This window comes from Carassius auratus, unplaced genomic scaffold (assembly GCF_003368295.1).
Source record: "Carassius auratus strain Wakin unplaced genomic scaffold, ASM336829v1 scaf_tig00043543, whole genome shotgun sequence".
Lineage (NCBI taxonomy): Eukaryota > Metazoa > Chordata > Actinopteri > Cypriniformes > Cyprinidae > Carassius > Carassius auratus.
This window is the reverse complement of record NW_020526779.1, coordinates 16,150-36,026: the sequence shown is the minus strand read 5'-3', so window position 1 is coordinate 36,026 and position 19,877 is coordinate 16,150. Positions and strand designations below refer to the sequence as shown.

At 34.7% G+C, this 19,877-nt stretch overlaps 1 protein-coding gene and 1 long non-coding RNA gene across 2 annotated transcripts; one reads left to right on the top strand and one right to left on the bottom strand.

The window, feature by feature from the left end:
• Positions 1-1,192: 1,192 nt before the first annotated feature.
• Positions 1,193-11,109, bottom strand: LOC113086593 (protein FAM184A-like). Its single transcript, XM_026255461.1, has 9 exons — positions 10,578-11,109; positions 6,332-7,186; positions 5,228-5,363; positions 4,777-4,958; positions 4,027-4,212; positions 2,940-3,062; positions 2,369-2,530; positions 1,854-1,975; positions 1,193-1,415 (listed from the first exon to the last, which is right to left on the bottom strand). Exons 1-9 carry the CDS (start codon positions 10,782-10,784, stop codon positions 1,208-1,210), a joined length of 2,181 nt encoding a protein of 726 aa, XP_026111246.1. The 5' UTR covers positions 10,785-11,109; the 3' UTR covers positions 1,193-1,207.
• Positions 11,110-15,731: 4,622 nt separating this feature from the next.
• On the top strand, positions 15,732-19,572 carry LOC113086592 (uncharacterized). The gene is made up of 3 exons (XR_003284930.1): positions 15,732-15,927; positions 19,186-19,249; positions 19,375-19,572. It is a non-coding gene; the product is annotated as an uncharacterized LOC113086592 (long non-coding RNA).
• Positions 19,573-19,877: the final 305 nt, after the last annotated feature.

Genomic DNA, 19,877 nt, shown 5'->3' with positions numbered 1-19,877 from the left:
TCAGAATTCCAAAAGAACATCATGTCAGTCTAAACTAAATGGCGGATGAAATATGTTGACAGATACTCGGCTGACAGTTACTCTTATAAGAATCACAGCTATGGGACTTACTATGGTCTCAGAAGTCATGCTATCCCAAATTTGATGACATTTGATGGAAAATGGGAATTTCCTTGCTCTTTTAAAAATAAAAAATGTATTTAGGTAATACTAATATGTTGAAAAAGGTACATTCCCAGTCCAAACAGACTTACAGTAGTTTCAAACTAAGCTGCTAAAATGAATAATTCAGAAATTATTATATCATCTTCATGGTATTTGGTGTCAGAAACAGAGCACATTAACATATGATCATTAACAGTGCATTTCAAACATATATTAGTTATTCGCAACTTATTTGATCTAATGAATAATCTAGTTACATAGAAGTTAACAGAGGTCATTACATACAGAATAATTGCCTGTTTTTTTTGTGAACTTTTTTTAAACAAATATTTGTTTTGATTTACATTTTGAAAAAACTGCACTTTTGTTTGATTTTTACAAACATTTGCTGCTACTTTAACAGATGTTTGTTTCCATGGTTTTGTTTGTTATCACAAATATTTGTTTTGTTAAATGTCTGTTTGTTTTTCAAACACAACTCTTGTACACTCTTGTAGACAAGAGTACTTTTTGAAAAAAAAGTTACAATAGTGTACAATCCATTTTTATTTTTACATTTCTGTTTTTATAAACATTTGTTTGATTTGCTATATTTTTCAAACATTTGCTATCCTTTTTATATATGTTTTTTTGAGGGGAATATTACAAACGTAACAAGTGTAACACTTTGTTTTTAAAAACATTTATTTAGATTTTTTATATTTTTGTTTGATTTTACAAACGTTTGATACTTTTTAAATGTTTTTTGTTTAGTTGTATTTTTCTCACAAATGTTTGTTTTGTTACAGTTTTGAAACAAGAAACCTGAAAACAAGTCTACTTCTGGGAAAAATATTACAAGCATAACAAGTGCAAAATACAAGATATTTGTATTTTTAAAAACATTTGTTTTGAATTGTTACAGTTTTGTTAGATTTTTTGTTGCATTTTTTATTTGATCTTACAAATGTTTGTTTCGTTACAAATTACAAGAAACCTGAAAATGAATTTCTTTTTCTTTTTTTTCTTTTTTTACAAAAGTGTGGAGTATACCTGTAAAATATTAAATGTAGACAACAGGAATAAACGACAAAATGTCACCTCTGTGACCCTCCGTTACCTGTTCTAGGAGGTCCTCGACTTTCCTCTGCCAGCTCTCCCTGGCTGCCATCATCTCCAGGTCTCTCTGCTGGGAAAGTTGTGTCAGGGCCACCTGTTTCTCTGCCTGATGTTCAGCTGTGAGCTCTTCCCGAAGACCCTTCAGCTCAGCCCTGAGACGAAACAGAAAAACTGAGGGTAAAACTGACAGGATGAAACAGATACAAGGACACATTGCTTAAATAGCGTAGAAGTGACTCTGAAAGTGACATATTAAATTGTTAATAAGTAAGAACCACACAGATGTCTCCATAACCTTGTACACTGTATAATGTGTGCTGCTGTACCATTGTGCAGATTAGATGGTAACCTCTTACTTTTGTAATTAGCATATTTTAATCCAAATGCATGTCTGTGTAAGAGGATTTGTCACAGGCTTCGATGCAGGACAGACTGCTCCTATTTTAGATGTGATTTTTCGTGTGCACTCTCACACGATTAAAACGGTCACAGTGTATACAATTTAATGCAATGTGCACTGACAAATCTCGCTCTGTTTTTAGCCTTGTCTTTTCCACAGTAATGCATAATTTCTATGCTTCGTGCAGCACCTCAGAGCATCGGTCCACTTGAGATCCAGCTCCTTTGTGATTTTGTCCATTTTCTGTTTCTCCTCTGTTTTGATAGCGATGACCCTAGCTTCATGTTGCTGTTTCTGGGTCTCTATCTCCTCCTGTGAGCAGATAATGAGATAATGCAAGGAGATTGCAGTTTCAAGTAGAGCTGTGTACACAAATGTCATCTTTAGACATGCAACCTCTTCCTGCAGGCTTTAGTAAAGAACTAAAGCGGCTGTTTTCAGGTGTCTTCAAAATTGAATGAGGCTTAATTTTTCTTTTAACATCTCTGCCATGCTCTATTATCAGTCTCCTATTGCACTGATTGCCACGCTGAATTCCTGCTTCACCCTCTAAACGATGAGATGCGTCAGTGGTTTTCACGCTTCTAAAAGCGTGAACATTTTATATCAACATCTCTAAATGCTTCTTCTATTTCAGAATGAGAGACTGACTCAAAATGTGTGTAATTTATAATAAATGGAGTCAAAAACATTGGAGCACTTTACTTGTAGATCCGTGAGCAGGTTGCTCGTTTCTCTCACTCTCGCCCTGGTGGCGTCCAGCTCAATAAAAAGCTTTTCTTGGCTGTCTTTAAGACAGGAGATGTGGTTCTCAGCAGTATCAAGATTTTTTTCACTCTCCTTCACAAGATCCTTCAAATGAGACACCTGAGAAAAATCCACAAAGACAATTAAATGCATTCATAAAATTACAAAATTGAGGTCATTCTTACTATGCGATAGATTCCCTTACATTCAGTATATGTCTTGATAAAATAAATAAAATAATAAATTCACTATTTTTAAAGATGGAAATTACATTAGTTCACAATACTACAACTATATATATAATATATACACACTATATTATGTAAATTGGTTTATTACTGGTTTAAGGTGGTTTACTAGCTTTGTCCAGCTATTAAATTATCAACCAGTTCAAAAAGAGGCCCCCACCTAAAAATGCAGCTGATCAACCATCTAAATCATTTGGTCTAGGCAAACAAAATTACAATCTAAACCTTTTTGGAAGCAGAAAAGTTAATCTAGACAAAAATAAATAGTTGATGTTCTAAACCTCTTGGTTGGCCATGTTGAGCTTGGTAGTGAGTTCCTCTCGTATGGTCTCCAGTTGTTGTTGCAGGTGGTTTCTCTGCTCTTCCAACGACAGACGCCGGATATCAAATTGTTGTCTCATCTCCTGGGAAAGTAAAAAGAAAAAGAAAACCTCAGAAAAGCCATAGCAGGCCAACAGAATAAGAGGTGAAACCAGACAGTAGGACAATCTGCCTCTGACAGATGGAGTCTTTTTACATTTAATTACACAGGAGCTGTAAAAGAGCTTTGTAGAGCACAAAGAGTTTTTCAGAAGAATGGAGTGACGTGATTGTCATGAGATGACAAGAAGATTAGTCAATATTTGTTGTGATTGAGAGCTATTTTTATCGAGTGCCACAAAAAACAGTGGGAATAATATCACTGTCATATTGTCATCACTGCAATGAGAAATGGCTGTTTGCATAATCAAAACTACTCAACGGGGAGCAGAAAATGCAATTTGGCATAGCTCTCAGGGTTTCAATAGATGATTTGGGAAAAGTGGTAATCCACCAGTCATTTTTTAATAAGACTAAATATTCATATTCTTAATTTGTTTTGCATTAAGACGTTGCAGTTTATTTTTATTAATCAGAACACAGAGAGTAATAAAAATCAAAAGAGAACACAAGGAAGTGAATATCTAATGTGAAAATGCTAATAGATCTAAATTTATTGAAACAAATATTCATATTAACATAAAAGGTAAAAAGAAATGCTGAAAATGTATTCATCCTAGGTCCAGCCAAGAGATGAGTCTGATGAGAAATTTAGCATTGCATCAATTGCTCACCAGTGGATCCTCTGCAGTGAATGGGTGCCGTCAGAATGAGAGTCCAAACAGCTGATAAAAACATCACAATAATCCACAAGTAATCCACACGACTCCAGTCCATTGTGAAGTGAAAAGCTGCGTGATATAATGCTAAATTTCTCCAAATTTTGTTCTGATGGAAAAACAAATTTTGGCTGGTCTGAAGATGAGTACATTTTCAGCATATTTTCATTTTTAGGTGAACTATTCTTTTAAGAACTAAATCCTTAGTAAAAAAAAAAAAAGTTCTTACACTGAGCAACTGGTTCTTCTCTCTCTCTGCGGCACTGCGAGCCCCTTCCTGCTGGACTCGGTGTTTCTCCTTGAGTTCCTCTAAGGATTCTGCTTGGCTTTCTTTCAGACAGGCCGTTTCCTCCTCGTATTTGGCCCTGATTCGCGCCAGCTCCATTTCATAGTTCTGCTTTTCCTCACAAAGCGACTGCCAAAACACCACAGCTTCCTTTACACTTTGTCAAATCTCGATTCCTTGTTTCGAATACCATGATAATTGTTTCCAATTGGCAGTGAGTGCTTTCAAAATACCATTTAGCAACATTTTGTGAACATCATATTTGACACATATGACTATATAGTCCCAGTCTCACGGATGTAACCAAATATTCAAGATTTAGGAGAGACTAAATGTAAAAATCTAATAATCTGTCAATGGAAAGCCCTTATGCCTTTAATAAGCAATAATCTGAATATTTGAGTGGATATATAACTCTGAATGTCTATGGTGTTGCATCAATGCAACCTATTTTATGACACAGACTATTGTGATTAACTTCTTTGATTAACTATGTGTAACTTCTTCCTGTGATGACAAAGCTACATTTTCAGACTTCAGTGTCACGAACCTTCAGATATCCTTCTAATATGCTGATTTGGTGCTCAAGAAACATTTCTTATTGCTATCATTTATTGCTATAACTTACTGCAAAATCAATAAATGCTTTCAAACAGTTTTTTAGTCTGCCTAATTTAAGAAAAAAGATTTGACCTTCTCCAGGTTGAGGATCTTCTGATGCTGTTGTTCTTCCACTGTTTGAATCTGTTTCTGAAGTCTCTCTCTCTCCTCCTCTCGCTGTAGGATCTTCTCCTTCAGGCGGTTCTGCTCGGAGCCCAGGTCCCTGATAGTGGCCTCGTGGCTCATTTGGGTCGCTTGAAGAGAGCCTATCTGACCTGTTAATTAAATACAATGAGGATTTTTATTAGTTTAATGCTTCCTCAAAAATAAATATGGCACATTATTTGTAGACATGAAGGAGTCAATCGCAAACATAAAAAACTAAGTAGAATTCAAGTGAAATTCAGGCAAAACAGAGCTAAATCCATCTCAGCCAAGCTATCAGGAAACTGTAACCTCTCTAAAAAATCTCTCACACTTCAGCTTGAGTGAGTCAGAGCAATATACTGAAGAAAAATGCATTTGTTCACGACATTATTCTCACTGGCTTTGTGAAGGATTTCATTGGCCTGCTGCTGAACTCGATCTCTGCTTCCCTCCAGCTCATATTCTGTATCTTTCAGTTGCATCACCCAAATCTCTCCATCCTGTATGGCCTCTTCCAGCTGCTTATGTAACTCCTGTAAATAGAGAGAAAAAACTTTTTGAGATGCATTATTATTTTTAGAAAGCATCTAAACTCACAGACTCATCTCAATGATGTTTATTTACATTTCATTATATGCTGTAAATTGTACCCAAGGCATTTTGTGTTTCTTCAACTATGGTCAATTTTGGCCCTGTGAACTATAAACACACTTTTCACACCCATACTTTGCGTAATTTCCCAGGATCAATGTCGAGTGTCCATACGCTGTATGCATCGTTAGAATTCTGTCAATTTTGTTTTGTTCTGAACATCACAAAATGCCCAGTTTCCAACATATCTCAGATTATGCATTGTGTTAAATAGCATTCTGTAATGGAAATCACATGGAATACCTAAGACGCCTCTTTTTCCTTGTCTATGTATTCCAAGTAAACACAATTAAACATTCATTTTCACGCTGAAAATTACAATTTGGAAATGCACAATATCTTAATTTTTTTTATGCATCACATTTTAATACTTGGTCTCATTACATTTTTTTCTTATTGTAGACAAGTGCACTTTTGATAAAAATACTAATCATTTGCTGAAAATTCAGCTTTGCCATCACAGGAATAAATAACATTTTAAAAATAGAACATTTTAATAATATTTCACAATATTACTGTTTTATTGCACTTTTAGTCAAATTGACTTTCAAAAACATAATAAAATCTCCCCGATCACAAACTTTTGAATGGTAGTGTACATTCACTTATTGTTTAGATTATAGATATTAAGATGTGTAATATTTATGACAGGTTCCTTATTTAGATTAAAATTATGTGTCTGGGAAAAGGTTAAAACAATAATATCTACAATAAAAGGCATATTAAAAGTAATAAAGTTAAATTATGTAGACATTTTCAATATAACAGAAATAAAACCATTCTGACCGTTCTAATAATGAATTCAATAAAAGTGCCTAGAGTTGAAGAAACAGTCTTGAATGAATCTTACCGTAATTGTGACTTCTGCATTATTAAGAGATGCCTGCAGTCTGTTGGTCTTGTCCCTGCTCTCTCGCGCCTCATCCTGAGCTCTGTGGAGTTCAGCACGGAGTTTACAGAGGTTCCTCTGAAGAGCCGACTCCTGCACCTGAAACTCCTTCCTCAGTTCCACCTCCGTCCTCCTCCAGGCCAGCAAGTTCTCTGTGGTGAGCTGCTGGGTCCGTCTCATGGCCTCCAGCTCACGTTCATAGAACCCTTGAGCCTTGCTTAGCTTGGCCTCGTATTCCTCCACCAACCGGACTTTGTCCTGCGTCAGCTCCTCCACGCGCTCCATGAGTGACTCCAGCTCCGTACGATGCAGCTCAGCCAATTTCTCCTGTTCCAGGCTGGAGGATGCACTCTGGTTCTGCTGGCTTTCCAGCAGCTCCTGAACTTCCTGTCGGTGGACCGACTTGAGCTCCTCCAACGCCCGCCGTTTCTCCTGCTCAAACTGGGCTTGCACCTGACTGAAGGAGCGCAGCTTCTCTTCGAACTCGTGCCGCATGTCCTCCACTTCACGGGACATGGACACCACACGTTGTGTGTGCTGGGCCTCCGTGCACAGCTGCGAGTCCTCCACGCGCTGCCGGTACATCTCAAACTCGGCCAGCGCTTGGCGCTTCATGTGTTCGTGCAGCTCCACAGATTCCTCCAGGGACTGCAGGCGCCGTTTCAGGTCGGCCTCGTCCCCGATCTTGCTCTTGTAGTGAAAGATCTTTTCCCGAGCCTCGGTCAGGATGTGCTGAACCTCCTCATCGTGGACCTCTTTCAGAGATTGGATGGCATCTTCATGCTCATCATTTTTTGTGTTGAGGGCGTAAATGACCTGTGAGAAACATGAGAAAATCTGTTTTTATACAGCTGCAGAAAACTGGAAAATGTTGCATCATTGCTAGACAGCGGCCTGTCTGTCTTTCATCTCATTCCCTCTAAAAACTGGTGAGTAAGTCAGCCATCAGCACCCTTAAAATCTGTGATTATGTGATCGGTCTTCAGGTTTACTGAAAACAGCAGATTTTTTAGGTTATTTTAAATGGAATAATCCACTTATGAGTAATTTTTTTACTTTAAAGCTCATTATATTAAGTACTGACAGATCCAATTGCAGAGCAGCAAAGTATGGAGGCCAGACCTTTCTTTCTTCTGTGAAACACACACCAAATGATATTTTTTTAAAAATTCTCAGTGTTTTATTAGTCCATACAATGAAAGTTGACCCCATTAACATTCATTGTTCATAAAACAGTTGAAGCATTCATTAAAATATCTTCAATTGTGTTCCAGAGAGGACACACAGGTTTGGAAGTACATGGAGGTGAGGAAATGATGCTTTTCACAGTTAATTTATCACAAACAATTAACACAACTGTTTTGTATTACAAGTTTTTGATAATGTCATGTTTAAATATGCAAATAAGGCATTGTCTAATTCAATATGCACTGATTTGAATACATTTCCAGAACCAAAATCTGAACATTGGATAAAGCCAGGTTTAAAATTCTTATTTAATTTTGTTGACATTTAGTGTTAAATACAGAGGGGATTTGGGATATCTCTATTTATCTCTCTATAAATCAGAAAATATAGGTCAAGATCAGTTTTTAGGTATAAAATGTTAAATACACGGGTGAATGATATATGAACAAACCCCTCTGTAAATACAGTGAATCACAAAATATAGTCCAAAAATACATTTTAAGTATAAGAAGATGAATGATTTAAGAACAAATCCCTCTGATATGTATTGTGTTTGAAATCTTCAGGTGCAAACAGATAAAGTGTTATAAAATTTTGAAGAAAATTTCCTTTCCACTAGCCAGAAAGAAGGCAGGTTATGGAAGCAAAATAGCATAACATTTTAAAACTGACAAAATACATGACAAAAACAAGGGTTTTGCATGTAATATCTTGCCAAAAAATATTCCTCCAAGCCACCGGTGTTCATCTTGCACACCTCTATAACTGTCTGGTTTAGTTCAGCCACCAAATCAGACATAAAAAATGTCAACAAACCGAGAATAAATGCACTAGGCGTACAGTATACACCTCTAAAGTTAAATAAAAAGGAGGAAAAATCATTATGGATCCAGCAGACCAAGGACACAGCTTCTTTTGACCTCCGGCAGGCACCACAGGGAACTGGCAACCAAAAAAAAAAAAATCTTTCTACTGGCCAGTTTAATGTAGTGCTGTACTCTCTTAAACACAATTAGACATCAAAGATGTACATTATGTACATATATATTTATGCTATTTCAATAAACTATAATCCACTTTGCACGTCCCTGTATAAAAATGTAATGTGTATTTTTAGACTAGAAGTTTTTATATATTTTCTTGCATACATAATATATATAGAATGTTAAAAGCTCCTGTAAACAAAGTCATGTTCCTTGTATTTCTATAAAACTCTTAGTTTAATAAACAAGTGTCAGTATTAAAAAATTACTTTTGGAGCCAACAGTTTTTCCAGCAAAGAATTTCATAATCAGGACTCTTTTTGGTTGTGCACATCAAAGCAAAGTGCCTTCACTTGATGCTCTCGCGCTGCTGTTCTCCTTTTCATCTTTAATTGATTCCTTTCTGTCGCATCCATGTTATTAACATACTGTAAGGATGCCATGTTCTGCACAACTGTAGTTATGGATAGTAGCTCTACCAAGATTAATAAGTGTATTAATACATTCCATGTCAGTTTCAAAATCATAAAACTGGACTTTCCTGAACAAAGCTCCTCAACATAACTTACCATATTGAAGAAATGGATTAGATGTGAATTTAAATAAATAGTTTGGCTTAAGTTTAAGGAACTTCAAAGGGTACTTTTATATTCAATTCAATTTTCAATTCAAGTTTATTTTATAGCGCTTTTTACAATACAAATCATTGCAAAGCAACTTAACAGAAAATTAAGTTTCTTCAATATTTAGTAATAGCTTATCAGTGGTGACTTATAGCACGAAAACATACGTAAAATGTAATTATAATCTTTATACTTTAAATAATCTAAGAATATATAACTACAATTTCAACTTCATAATTTATGCTCCAAAATAATTTTCATTACTCCTATTTGGCGCCTCATAAATAAATGCAATTTTCACATTCTCCGATTAGTGCATACCAGTTTTAGTTTAGCATAAGTGAGATACTATTATCATATTTATTTTTTCAGTTCTCGTTTTAATTTGAGTTATTTTGTTGTTTTTGACATTGTTTTTAATATATTAATATAGTTTTTTTAATAAGAATATAGTTCATATTTTGAATACATTTTTATTTGTATATTTTCTGTTCTCACTTTAATTGTAGTTATTGTGTTGTTTCTAACATTGTTTTTAATACATTAATGTAGTTTTTTTAAATATAGAATATTCATATAATACCCTACATAAGGTTTTTTTATATTATAATTCAGTTAAGATGTATTTTATTTGTGACCTTTTTATGATTTACAATAATACTATTGTATAATAACCTTGGTCTACACAGTATAGTACATTCAGATTTTACATATATATATATATATATATATATATATATATTTTTTTTTTTTTTTTTTTTTTTTTTACAATGTGCTTTTGTTGTGTTCAAGAAACATTACTATAATGAATACCAGTAACATTTCTATGAAATGCCTGCCTACTTTTGGTAAAATCTTAAAAAAATATCAGCATGTTCGGTTTTCCTTACATCGGAAAAAAAACATAGCATACAATAGGAAATTAAGAGGTTAAATATTGTTATTGTTTTCACACATCTAGTTCTGGGACCCTAAACATAAAAACAGTAAAGGCAAAACATACAAGGTCTTCTAAAGCAATCTAAAGCAAACATTGCTCTCATGATGAGCATAAATTACACAATCAAATTAAATCAGAGGTAAAAACTAATAAGGCATATGCACTTTTAATAAATGTGGATGTTAATGCACTAGACTGATTATTTCTGCATTAAAGACTCATTATGTAACATGCCTTGCTGACTTGTTTTTGCATAAATGAATCAGAGATTAAATACAGCTAGCAAATTCTGTCTGGGATTATAAACAGATTTTTTTGCAGGGGGAAAAACACTGCGGTGCAACAATTTCAATATGTAGGGCATCTTCTCTATAGGGGATAAGGATTAAATGCATGCATAATCCTGTTTACAGTGTATTCATATTAAAGTTGAGATAATGTGATCAAAATAAAAGCAATGTGATCATTCCTACCTTAGTGAGCTGTGCTATTTTTTTACTCATCTTCAGGTGCAGATCTTGAGTGTATTCCATAGTCAGCGCAGATTCGTAGAGTAAATGGCTGGATGTGGATGATGGACTGGAGCCTGACCCAGAAGCAGCAGCAGCAGCAGCGGGAGAACTGATGCCCGGAGCAGCGCTGTATAGCGGCTGCCAGCCCGTCCCTGTCCCCGTCGCCATCTTCACCTACCGTCACGATCCCAAATCCCTTGTAAGTAGGTTAAGGATGGTCCTGCGCCATCAGTATACCGGTCATCCATATGAATTCATGTAAACCCATCATGTTGTGTCTCTCTACGTGTCGAGCTACGACTGTTCACCCGACTCACCACACACAATCAATATTTTAGCGTCTGATATTAGCGCTACCTGACAGATGTGGCTGTTATTTGTCTACACCAGTCAAATCATCAATGGCGGGAGACGAATGACAACGAACTGAGCGCTACAATGTAACACTCGAGCATCATCACATTCACGCGCAGCGGCGGATGAAGCGCGAGGAGAGAGAGTTGTAAATGACGTCAGAGCAGTACGGTTACCTCACACAGCTTTTCTGCTGCAGATACGTGTTATAAATACAAACGGGCCTATGAATTATCAACAAAACACACCAACAAGTGTAGTTTTCTCTTTTCAGGAGTGATGCGTTGTTAGTTGTGTCTAACACGGGCAATAATGTTATACAACGTATGTATAAAATAATAAATATCATATAATTATACAACGTATATAATATTATTTTATGTTGTTGTATAGTGTATATATTGACTATATATTTTTATTTTTTTAAATAATTTTACTTTATTTATATAATTTGTTTTAGTTGTATCAACATACGTTTTTATATACATTGTTATTTTATTCTTGTGTATACACAATATATTCTCTTTATTATGGTTTTAATAAATTGATTTAAGATAACTCGTTTTATGTATTTTATTTATTTTATTTTATTATTTATATATGTATGTATGTATGTATGTATGTATATATATATATATATATATATATATATATATATATATATATATATATATATATATATATATATATATATATATATATATAAAACATATAAATGTATAGATTTTATGCTTATAAATGATGTTTGTATTATCAATATATATTATCTGATTATATTATTATATCCTACCATATTATAATTAATATAGCCTATTTTATTTTATTAAAATAATGAAAATATTCTGACTACAAGTATCTAAGACTCATTGTGTTTATTTAAACATATATTTTCTAAATTATTATATTAATTATGAATATATAATTTTTCACACACACACAACCAGAGAGAGACAGAAACAGAGAGAGAGAGAGAGAGAGAGAGAGAGAGGGAGAATGATCTGATCAGCATCCAATTTATCAACGAAACCTCAAGCCTCAACCACCCTATGTTGTTTTGTTGAGTATTTACTGCCACCTATTGGTGTTTGAATGATATGTTTTACTTATGTTTACGACAACCAACCCATTTCAAATAAGCAAAAAGTATTCAGGAAATGTTTACAAGACATATGGGTCAACATTGTGCTTTCAGCAACACACCAAAGTCAACTGCTAATGCACACCTAAAGGATCCTGGAGACATACATTTTAAACTCTAAACTCTGAAATTATTGGTCTAAATATTGGTTTATTGGTTTTTTGTCATTATGCAGAGACTGAGTGCAAGTAATGAGCAAATAAAATGCAGTAAGCATTAACCAACCAGAAGTGCAAGAATATAGTGTTTTATAGCAAGTGAAGTTATAACTAGTATGTACAGTGGAGTTGCAATATACAATATTAAACAGAGTACAGAATATAAATAGGAATGCAAATATAGGGTGACAGTATGAACAGCAGCAATGTAAGAAAAGTGTTAATACAGATGTTGTATGTGCAATAAACAATGTATAGTCTATGCAAATATTATTACTAAAAACATACATTTTCACCTATATTTGTTGTGGTTCACGAAATTAACTCAATGTTAGTGAAACATTAACTCAAGCTGAGGGTTGACATATGACGTCACGTCGTGCTTTTAAAAAAATGTTTATACCGTGTGAATGTGAATGACTGTGTTACACGTACGTTAAAAGTGGAGCATCTTTCTTCCTCAGTCAGTCGAATATCTCCGACAGAACTGAGGTCAGCATGTGAGGATTCATGAAGATTGAACACGGTGGTTTGAAAGGCTGTATACTAGGGCTGCACAATTAATCGAATTTGTAATCGCAATTACAATTACAGATGACACAATTATGTAATCGTTTAAAGGCACAATTACACAAAAAAAAGTTCACTTACATCATTCTGTGTGCATAAGATATGTTGTTGTTCTCTCTACAGATTATCTTAAGGGTTTTTTTCCCAATTGTTTGAATTTCTTTGTTTTAATATAACATAATACCATGCATATATTTACTTTGGTTTGGTTTCTCAGAAAAAATAAATAAATAAAATAATAATGATAATAATTATATATATATATGATATTTGAGGCTTAAAAAAAAAAGAAGTTTTTCAGGAAGAGTGTTTTCCGCTGGTTTATTTTGATATAACAATATGGCATGCAGTGGCTTCAAACAATGGCATAAAGCTATTAAAAAAATTATTAAATCTAAATTGTGCTAATCGTAATATATAATCGCAATTACAATTTCAAGGGAATAATCGACAATTATGATTTTTGTCATAATCGTGCAGCCCTACTGTATACCTTGGGGAAAAGTTTTCGGCTGTCAAAAAGCGCTTGGTTTTATTGACCAGGATGAAACAATCAAAACGTGCACTGGAATTGACTGACTTGAGCTTTTTGTCTGCTGAGGAAAGGGAAGCCATCCGTCAAGTGCTCTTGAAAGATGAAGATTTAAAACGACTGGAGAGGGGAAGACTCAGGTAAGAAATGGTTGTTCGACCTTCTCTGCAGTCTGTAAGTTCACGGGGAGCTGTTTTATACAAGTACGAATGCTTAGTTACCAAGCACTGTTTTCCCGGTTTTCCGCATAAAAGTTTATAAGGATGTAACAGGTTATTTATTTATTTAGAACATATTTTAACGGAATGTATTTTTTTAAGGTTTTATGTATTTTAATTTAACTTAAAATTATTTATATATTTTACAAATGTATTTATTAATTAATTGAAGTGTTGGCATGTTTATATATCTAAACATGCTGGTATTTGACCAAACTATTACAGTTCAAATACTTGAAAACTGCTCAATTTGATCCAAAACAGTCAGCAATGGTGTCAGTAGGCATTTGGCATGGTGACACATTAAATTTGTTAACATGCTGCTGCCATACTTAAGCTTGTTGTTATGATAAACCAAGTGTGAGCATCTGATGACCCATATTTAGTGAAAATACCACGTGTTCTGCTTTTGCTACAATCACCTCTGAGGGTTAAGTGTGCTGCTTACTGTACTTAAAGGGATAGTTCATCCAAAAATATAAATTCTGTCATCGTTTTCTCACCCTCAAGTTGTTCCAAAGTCCATAACTATATAAATTTATTTTTCCTGTTGAACTTAAAAGAATGTATTTTATCAATGTATTTTCACATGGGTTAACTTTAAGCATACTTTCCAGTGAATCCTAACTAGTGAACCAAAGCATATGCTAAACAGCTTATCCAGTTTTTCCTTAATGTGACTATTTTCATTTTGGGCGTGAGGGCAATGATTAAGTTATGATGAATTCTGGACATTTTCTAATGTCTTTGGCCAATGTATTCTAAATAGTGAATCTGTATGTGTAGCCTTGTTTGTGCTTTTATGACATATCAGGAAACTGAGGCAGTCAGTCCCTGAATTTCTACAGCTGAAGACTTTGACAGGGGAGTGGTTTGAAGAGCTCAGGGTCAAACAATACAGGCAGCAGACAGATGTCACAGCAGTGGTGAGGTTCTCATGAGAGGGAAGAAAACAGCAGTATGCAGGAGCTCATGCCATCCTCATTGAGATGATGCTGTTATCTTTGAGTACCCACACCACAACTGTCTGGTCATTTCAAACTTTTTACTTTCTAACTGAGTCATATATACAACATACTCTGCCCTGATTATGTCCTTGCCCTTCTCTACTGTAACTAAAACTTAATTTCACTGTTTATATAATATATAATATATATATATATATATATATATATATATATATATATATATTATAAACTAGGTGCATCTAGATTTGAATCAAGCAGTTTTGATTATATTTTCTGTTTGTTTTTTAACTCTGCTCATAAACCCAATCTGTTCCTTAATGATACACTAGACGAGAACAAGAGCATGAAAAGGAGGATCACAGCACATCTTTAAAGTAATGGCCTTTTTTTACAGCACTGAACTGATTTTCAATATGTACATTTTTCAGTATGTGTATAATATTGTGTATATAATTTTTTTCCCCCACTGTAATCCATCAGCTGACCCTAGATTAATTAATCTAGCGCTTAGTAAAGAGGTTTGTCATATAATATATTATATTTAGTTTTTCTATAAATATTTAGAATGTTAGAAAATAATGTTATGCTTTGTAAATTACAATATTACAAATTACAAATCTGCGGTTTGGGAAGATTGTTTTATTTGATATTTTTTTATTTGACTCTTATGATCACAGATACTGCATTTTTTTTTATTTGACAAAAAGTACAGTAAAAACAGTAATACGGCATAGTAGAAAACAGTTTAAATTGTAATGCTATTATGTCATTTTTATCCTGTGACAAAGCTCAATTTTCAGCAGCCATTATGCCAATCTTCAGTGTCACATGATCCATAAAAATCATTCTGATATACTGAATTGATGCTCAAGAAACATTTCTTATTATTTTCAGTGTTGAAAACAGTTGTGCTACTTAATATTTTGTGAAAACTTAAATTTTTAGGATTGTTTTATTAAATGAATACATATTTCTTAAAAAAAAAAATTAAGTTAAAAAAAAAAAACCTGCTGACCCCAAACTTTTTAACATTAGTGTACTGTATATATGAGTTCAATTTGGTGATGTTTTGGGCATACTTTTCAGTACAAATGATCTTTGTTTTCAGAGGCATCATCTGCTCCAAGAGTGGATGGAAGAAAAGAAAAACTATGAGCAAAACTCAATTGCCCTGGCCCACAATGCAGTTCATCAGAAGTACAACCCAAAGAGCTCTCTGATGACCGAAAAAGATTTGTTTTTCCATTCTTAAGTGCAGTTCAAGACACTAAACCTGAAAGAGGCTCCACAAAACATGCAACAAATCCAGAGCCAAGGCGAAAAATTTACTTCCTCCAGCACTACGGAAAGAGCAACTGTTTGAAGAGAAATGGGTAAAGATCTCCCTCAAATTGAATGCAGTGAAACCTACCGTATTTTTCGGCCTATAAGTCGCACTCGAGTATAAGTCGAATCAGTCCAAAAATACGTCATGATGTGGAAAAAAACATATAAGTCGCAATGGACTATTAGTCGCATTTATTTAGAACCAAGAGAAAACATTACCGTCTACAGCCGCAAGAGGGCGCTCTATGTTTTCAGTGTAGACTACAGGAGAACTGAGCAGCATCTCTGGCAGCATAGAGCGCCCTCTGGTGGCTGTAGACGGTAATGTTTTCTATTGGTTCATTTCTCTTGGTTCATTTCTCTCGGTTCATGTCAAATTAATTTTGATAAATAAGTGCACCTGACTATAAGTCGCAGGACCAGCCAAACTATGAAAAAAAGTGCAACTTATAGTCCGGAAAATACGGTATGCATGATGAAATCAATAGTGTTGAACCTAAACACAAAGAGGTAAAATCACATGTCGAAAATACAAAGACCTCATAGAAGCCATCAGGACCATCAAGTCCAAACACAGAGCCTCCATCTTTAAATTTCATGAATCAAACATAATTTCTGACTGTATCTCAAGCTGAACCTAAAGAATTTAACCAAGATGTTTTCTTAGAAAGATGTTCATCAACTGAGTTTCAGAATCAACCATAGACTTTTTTCACCAGTGACTGGACACTCAGATCTCGAAGGTTCAGAGGAGGTTAATGAGTCTATCAATGCTTTCCAAGATGGTACAGACAGAGATCAGCAGTGTTCAGTTGAATGTACGTTTAGAGAGTCTGGGAGCGATAAACTGGGTCCCTCAGACTGATGAGCATGATAACAGAATGAATGTATCCAGAGATATTCTTAATGATGAGGCAAGTTCAGACAGGAAAACAAATCAATAAGCATTCTTCCGCTGAAAAAGCGTCCCAAAGTCAGTCATTAAAAGGGGGGATTGAAATGGATTCTCATGAATTTCCTTCCGACACTCTGCTGGGGAAATGCTTCCAGTAATTCTGGCAACAACCGACCAGTGGAAATGGAAAAGAAATCCCCTAAAAATATGAGCTGTTGCACAACAAACCAGCGGATATAAGTGTTCAAATGTCATCACCACCTTCAAAATCAAGTGTCAGTGACAAAACTGTGCAAAGATATCTTGATGCTCATGAAGATAAATAAAAAATAAAGTCATCAAATGATCCGAACTGAGCAACTCAAGTTTTAGCAGAATTGAGCCAAGACTACCTTTCAATGACAGATGATGGGACATTAGTGCACACTGGAAATGGTGGAGTGCATTTTGAAATTAAACATTACGACAACTTTTGTTGAACCAATTCAACCAGCTAAACCTACAAGTGAAGATGTTGCTGGGCTGGGTCAAGGTTCTCAAGAGATTAAAGTTTAGGAGAACAATGCTGGAACTGAGCAGAGGATGAGGTCAGATATAGTGCTAAGTGTTCAGGGCAGAGCTCAAAAGGCACGACCACCCGTTCTGCAGAAGATCACTGCTTTGAAACCTAAGCAGGAGACTATGATACTGTTCTCACAATAGTCCTTGTGCCATCTGGATCTCCAGATTCAACAGAAAATGAAAGATAAATGATTATGAGATCTAATATTAGAAGCCGATTCACCATGTTAGCTTGAAGTGAAAAAAAAAAACACTTTTGACTTTAGGAAAAAAACATGGCGTGTCAGATCTACAGGCTTTACTTGAGGAATCTACATCTAAAACTCTACACTGCAGATGCTTGAGAGGCGAGCTACTGTTCTTCCTGGAAATGTAATTTATACTGTTGCAGCACTTGAAATATCATTTCATCATTCCTTTCATCATTCCACTGCAGTTTGCAGTATTGATCAGAGTAGTGTCCTGATTGTCAAATGTAAGCCTATGTTCTCCTTTGCTATTTTTGTTTATATTGTTTTCTACAGTATGTCACAGGATGAAGGTGTTGATTCAGATGATGGTAATACATTTATTGTCTAGCTATGGGTCAGATCTCTCTAGCAGAAAAGACTATTTAGCTAGAGTCCTGTCTCTGACTGATGTGAGCTGGACCTTTTCCATTTCTACTTTGTAATTTTAAGATGTTTAAAGATGTTAAAAGTTTGCCATTGCTTGTCCAAACCTGTCAATTACCTTATAAACAGTTTATTATTAGTAGTTCCGGCCCTAAATGAATGGTTGAGGCTTGTTTGAAAAACATTATAAAGCCGTAGCATTTTAAGTAAATCAACTGATGTTTCTGCACATTAAACATCCCAAAAATAATCTAAGCAATAAAAAAAACATTTAAATAACCCTAATATAGTATAAAATTATCTGCATTTAATAATTTCATAGAATGTTGTAAAGTTTTGCTGTCCAGGATGTGCTTATGTCACATAAAGGCTGTTGTGCTCCAGTGAGGCGCAGGTTCAAGGACAGACTGTGTCATTTCCCAATCCCATATTCCCCTCTCTCTCCCACCCTTTCCTGTCATCACTCAATTTCCTATCCAAGTACAAGGCAATAAAAGTCCAAAGTGTAAAAAGATGGTGTTCCAGAGATTTATCCATGTTCCTCTCCCTCCCCCATAGGCACACTGGTACTGCTGAGTGTGTATAGTGATGCAGGGGATTTTGGGAATGTTGAAGTACAGGGCTTTGTGGAGTTTGCAGTGATGCAAACTCATGTCTGTCTGTCTGTCTGTCTTCAGTAATGCGAAGATCTATACTCTATCCAGACAAGTCAAATCGCTGCAAAAGTAAAAAGTTCCATTAAGAAACAGACTGTTAATCTAGTTCACATTGAATCTCTGAGAGTATGTTTCTCTGTGAAACTAAAATATCAAATAAATATTTAATATAACCTTGCATCTTATCTGTACCGTAAATCTCTATTCAGTACAAAGTGAAGCGTGAAGAGCTGCTGGATAAGATTTTGAATCTGTTTTTCTGAGTAGATGAAAAACATACTTTCAAATGATTTTGTGTTTAGGAACAGAGCCTGTAAGTCTTTTCATATAAAGTGATATCTCAGTTCAACCTAGTTATCTGATAAAACAGAATATTACATTTTCTTTTGATTATAGACCTCAGAAAATTAAGAATCACAAGATTCTAATGGATTGTTATCAATTTCACTGAAATATGCCCCTCCGGAGTACAGTTTTAAATGTCGATGTTGCATCTGTGTATTTCACATCATTCTGTATACCTTAGTTTAGAAGTGCAGCTCATGAAAAAAAGCTTTAAAATGTGTTATTTGATTTCAGGTGGGTCAAAGAACAGCAAAAGGATTACGTTGCCTGATAGGTTTGCGCTTCAGTTTAGGAATAGGTAACAAATCCATTGTTACATTGCAGCTGTATTTTGTACCTAATCTATATTTAGAGTCCTGATCTAAAAGCTGAAGGAAAGTTTCTTGAAGCCATTCCATTAACAGTGTCTCTTTTAACCTGCAGGACAAAGCTATGACAAGAAAGTTGATTGGATGGATTCGATGGATGAGGAAATTCAAATATGCAAAAGAATGTTGGCTAATCCAAACAGCTGGGTTGAGGGAGAGCTTCCTCTGAGGTCCTCCATGACCCCGAGGAAATGAACCTCCTGAGGCTGTGGTCTCAGATGTTTAGTTGCAAAAGAAAAACAGTTGTTGGTTCCCAAAACAACCCAAGCACATTCTATTACCAATTCATTTTCTCCTTTCAGGCATTCTCTTAACAAAAAAGGATATTTTCTGCAATGATAAAAAGAGTATATTAAATAATATGTTGAGAACTTAGTTTGAACATCAGATATGAATATTAACCATTGACTGTATATATGGAATAGTCAATCATGCTTAATCATATTAAATAATTTATCCATGCATAAATTTATATATGTATTTTAAGAAATGTAATTGTTGTGATTCATTCTAAAATTGAATTTTTTAGTCGATTGTTCACTGAAAAAAGATAGAACA

Excerpts from the sequence above, each read along its gene's own strand:
- LOC113086593 (XM_026255461.1), bottom strand. The coding sequence starts at position 10,784 with ATGGCGACGGGGACAGGGACGGGCTGGCAGCCGCTATACAGCGCTGCT. Across the intron at positions 3,063-4,026 it reads AGAAGAACCAGTTGCTCAGT|GAGATGAGACAACAATTTGA; the intron begins GTAAGAACTTTT and ends TTACTTTCCCAG. Across the intron at positions 2,531-2,939 it reads TCAACATGGCCAACCAAGAG|GTGTCTCATTTGAAGGATCT; the intron begins GTTTAGAACATC and ends GATTTTTCTCAG.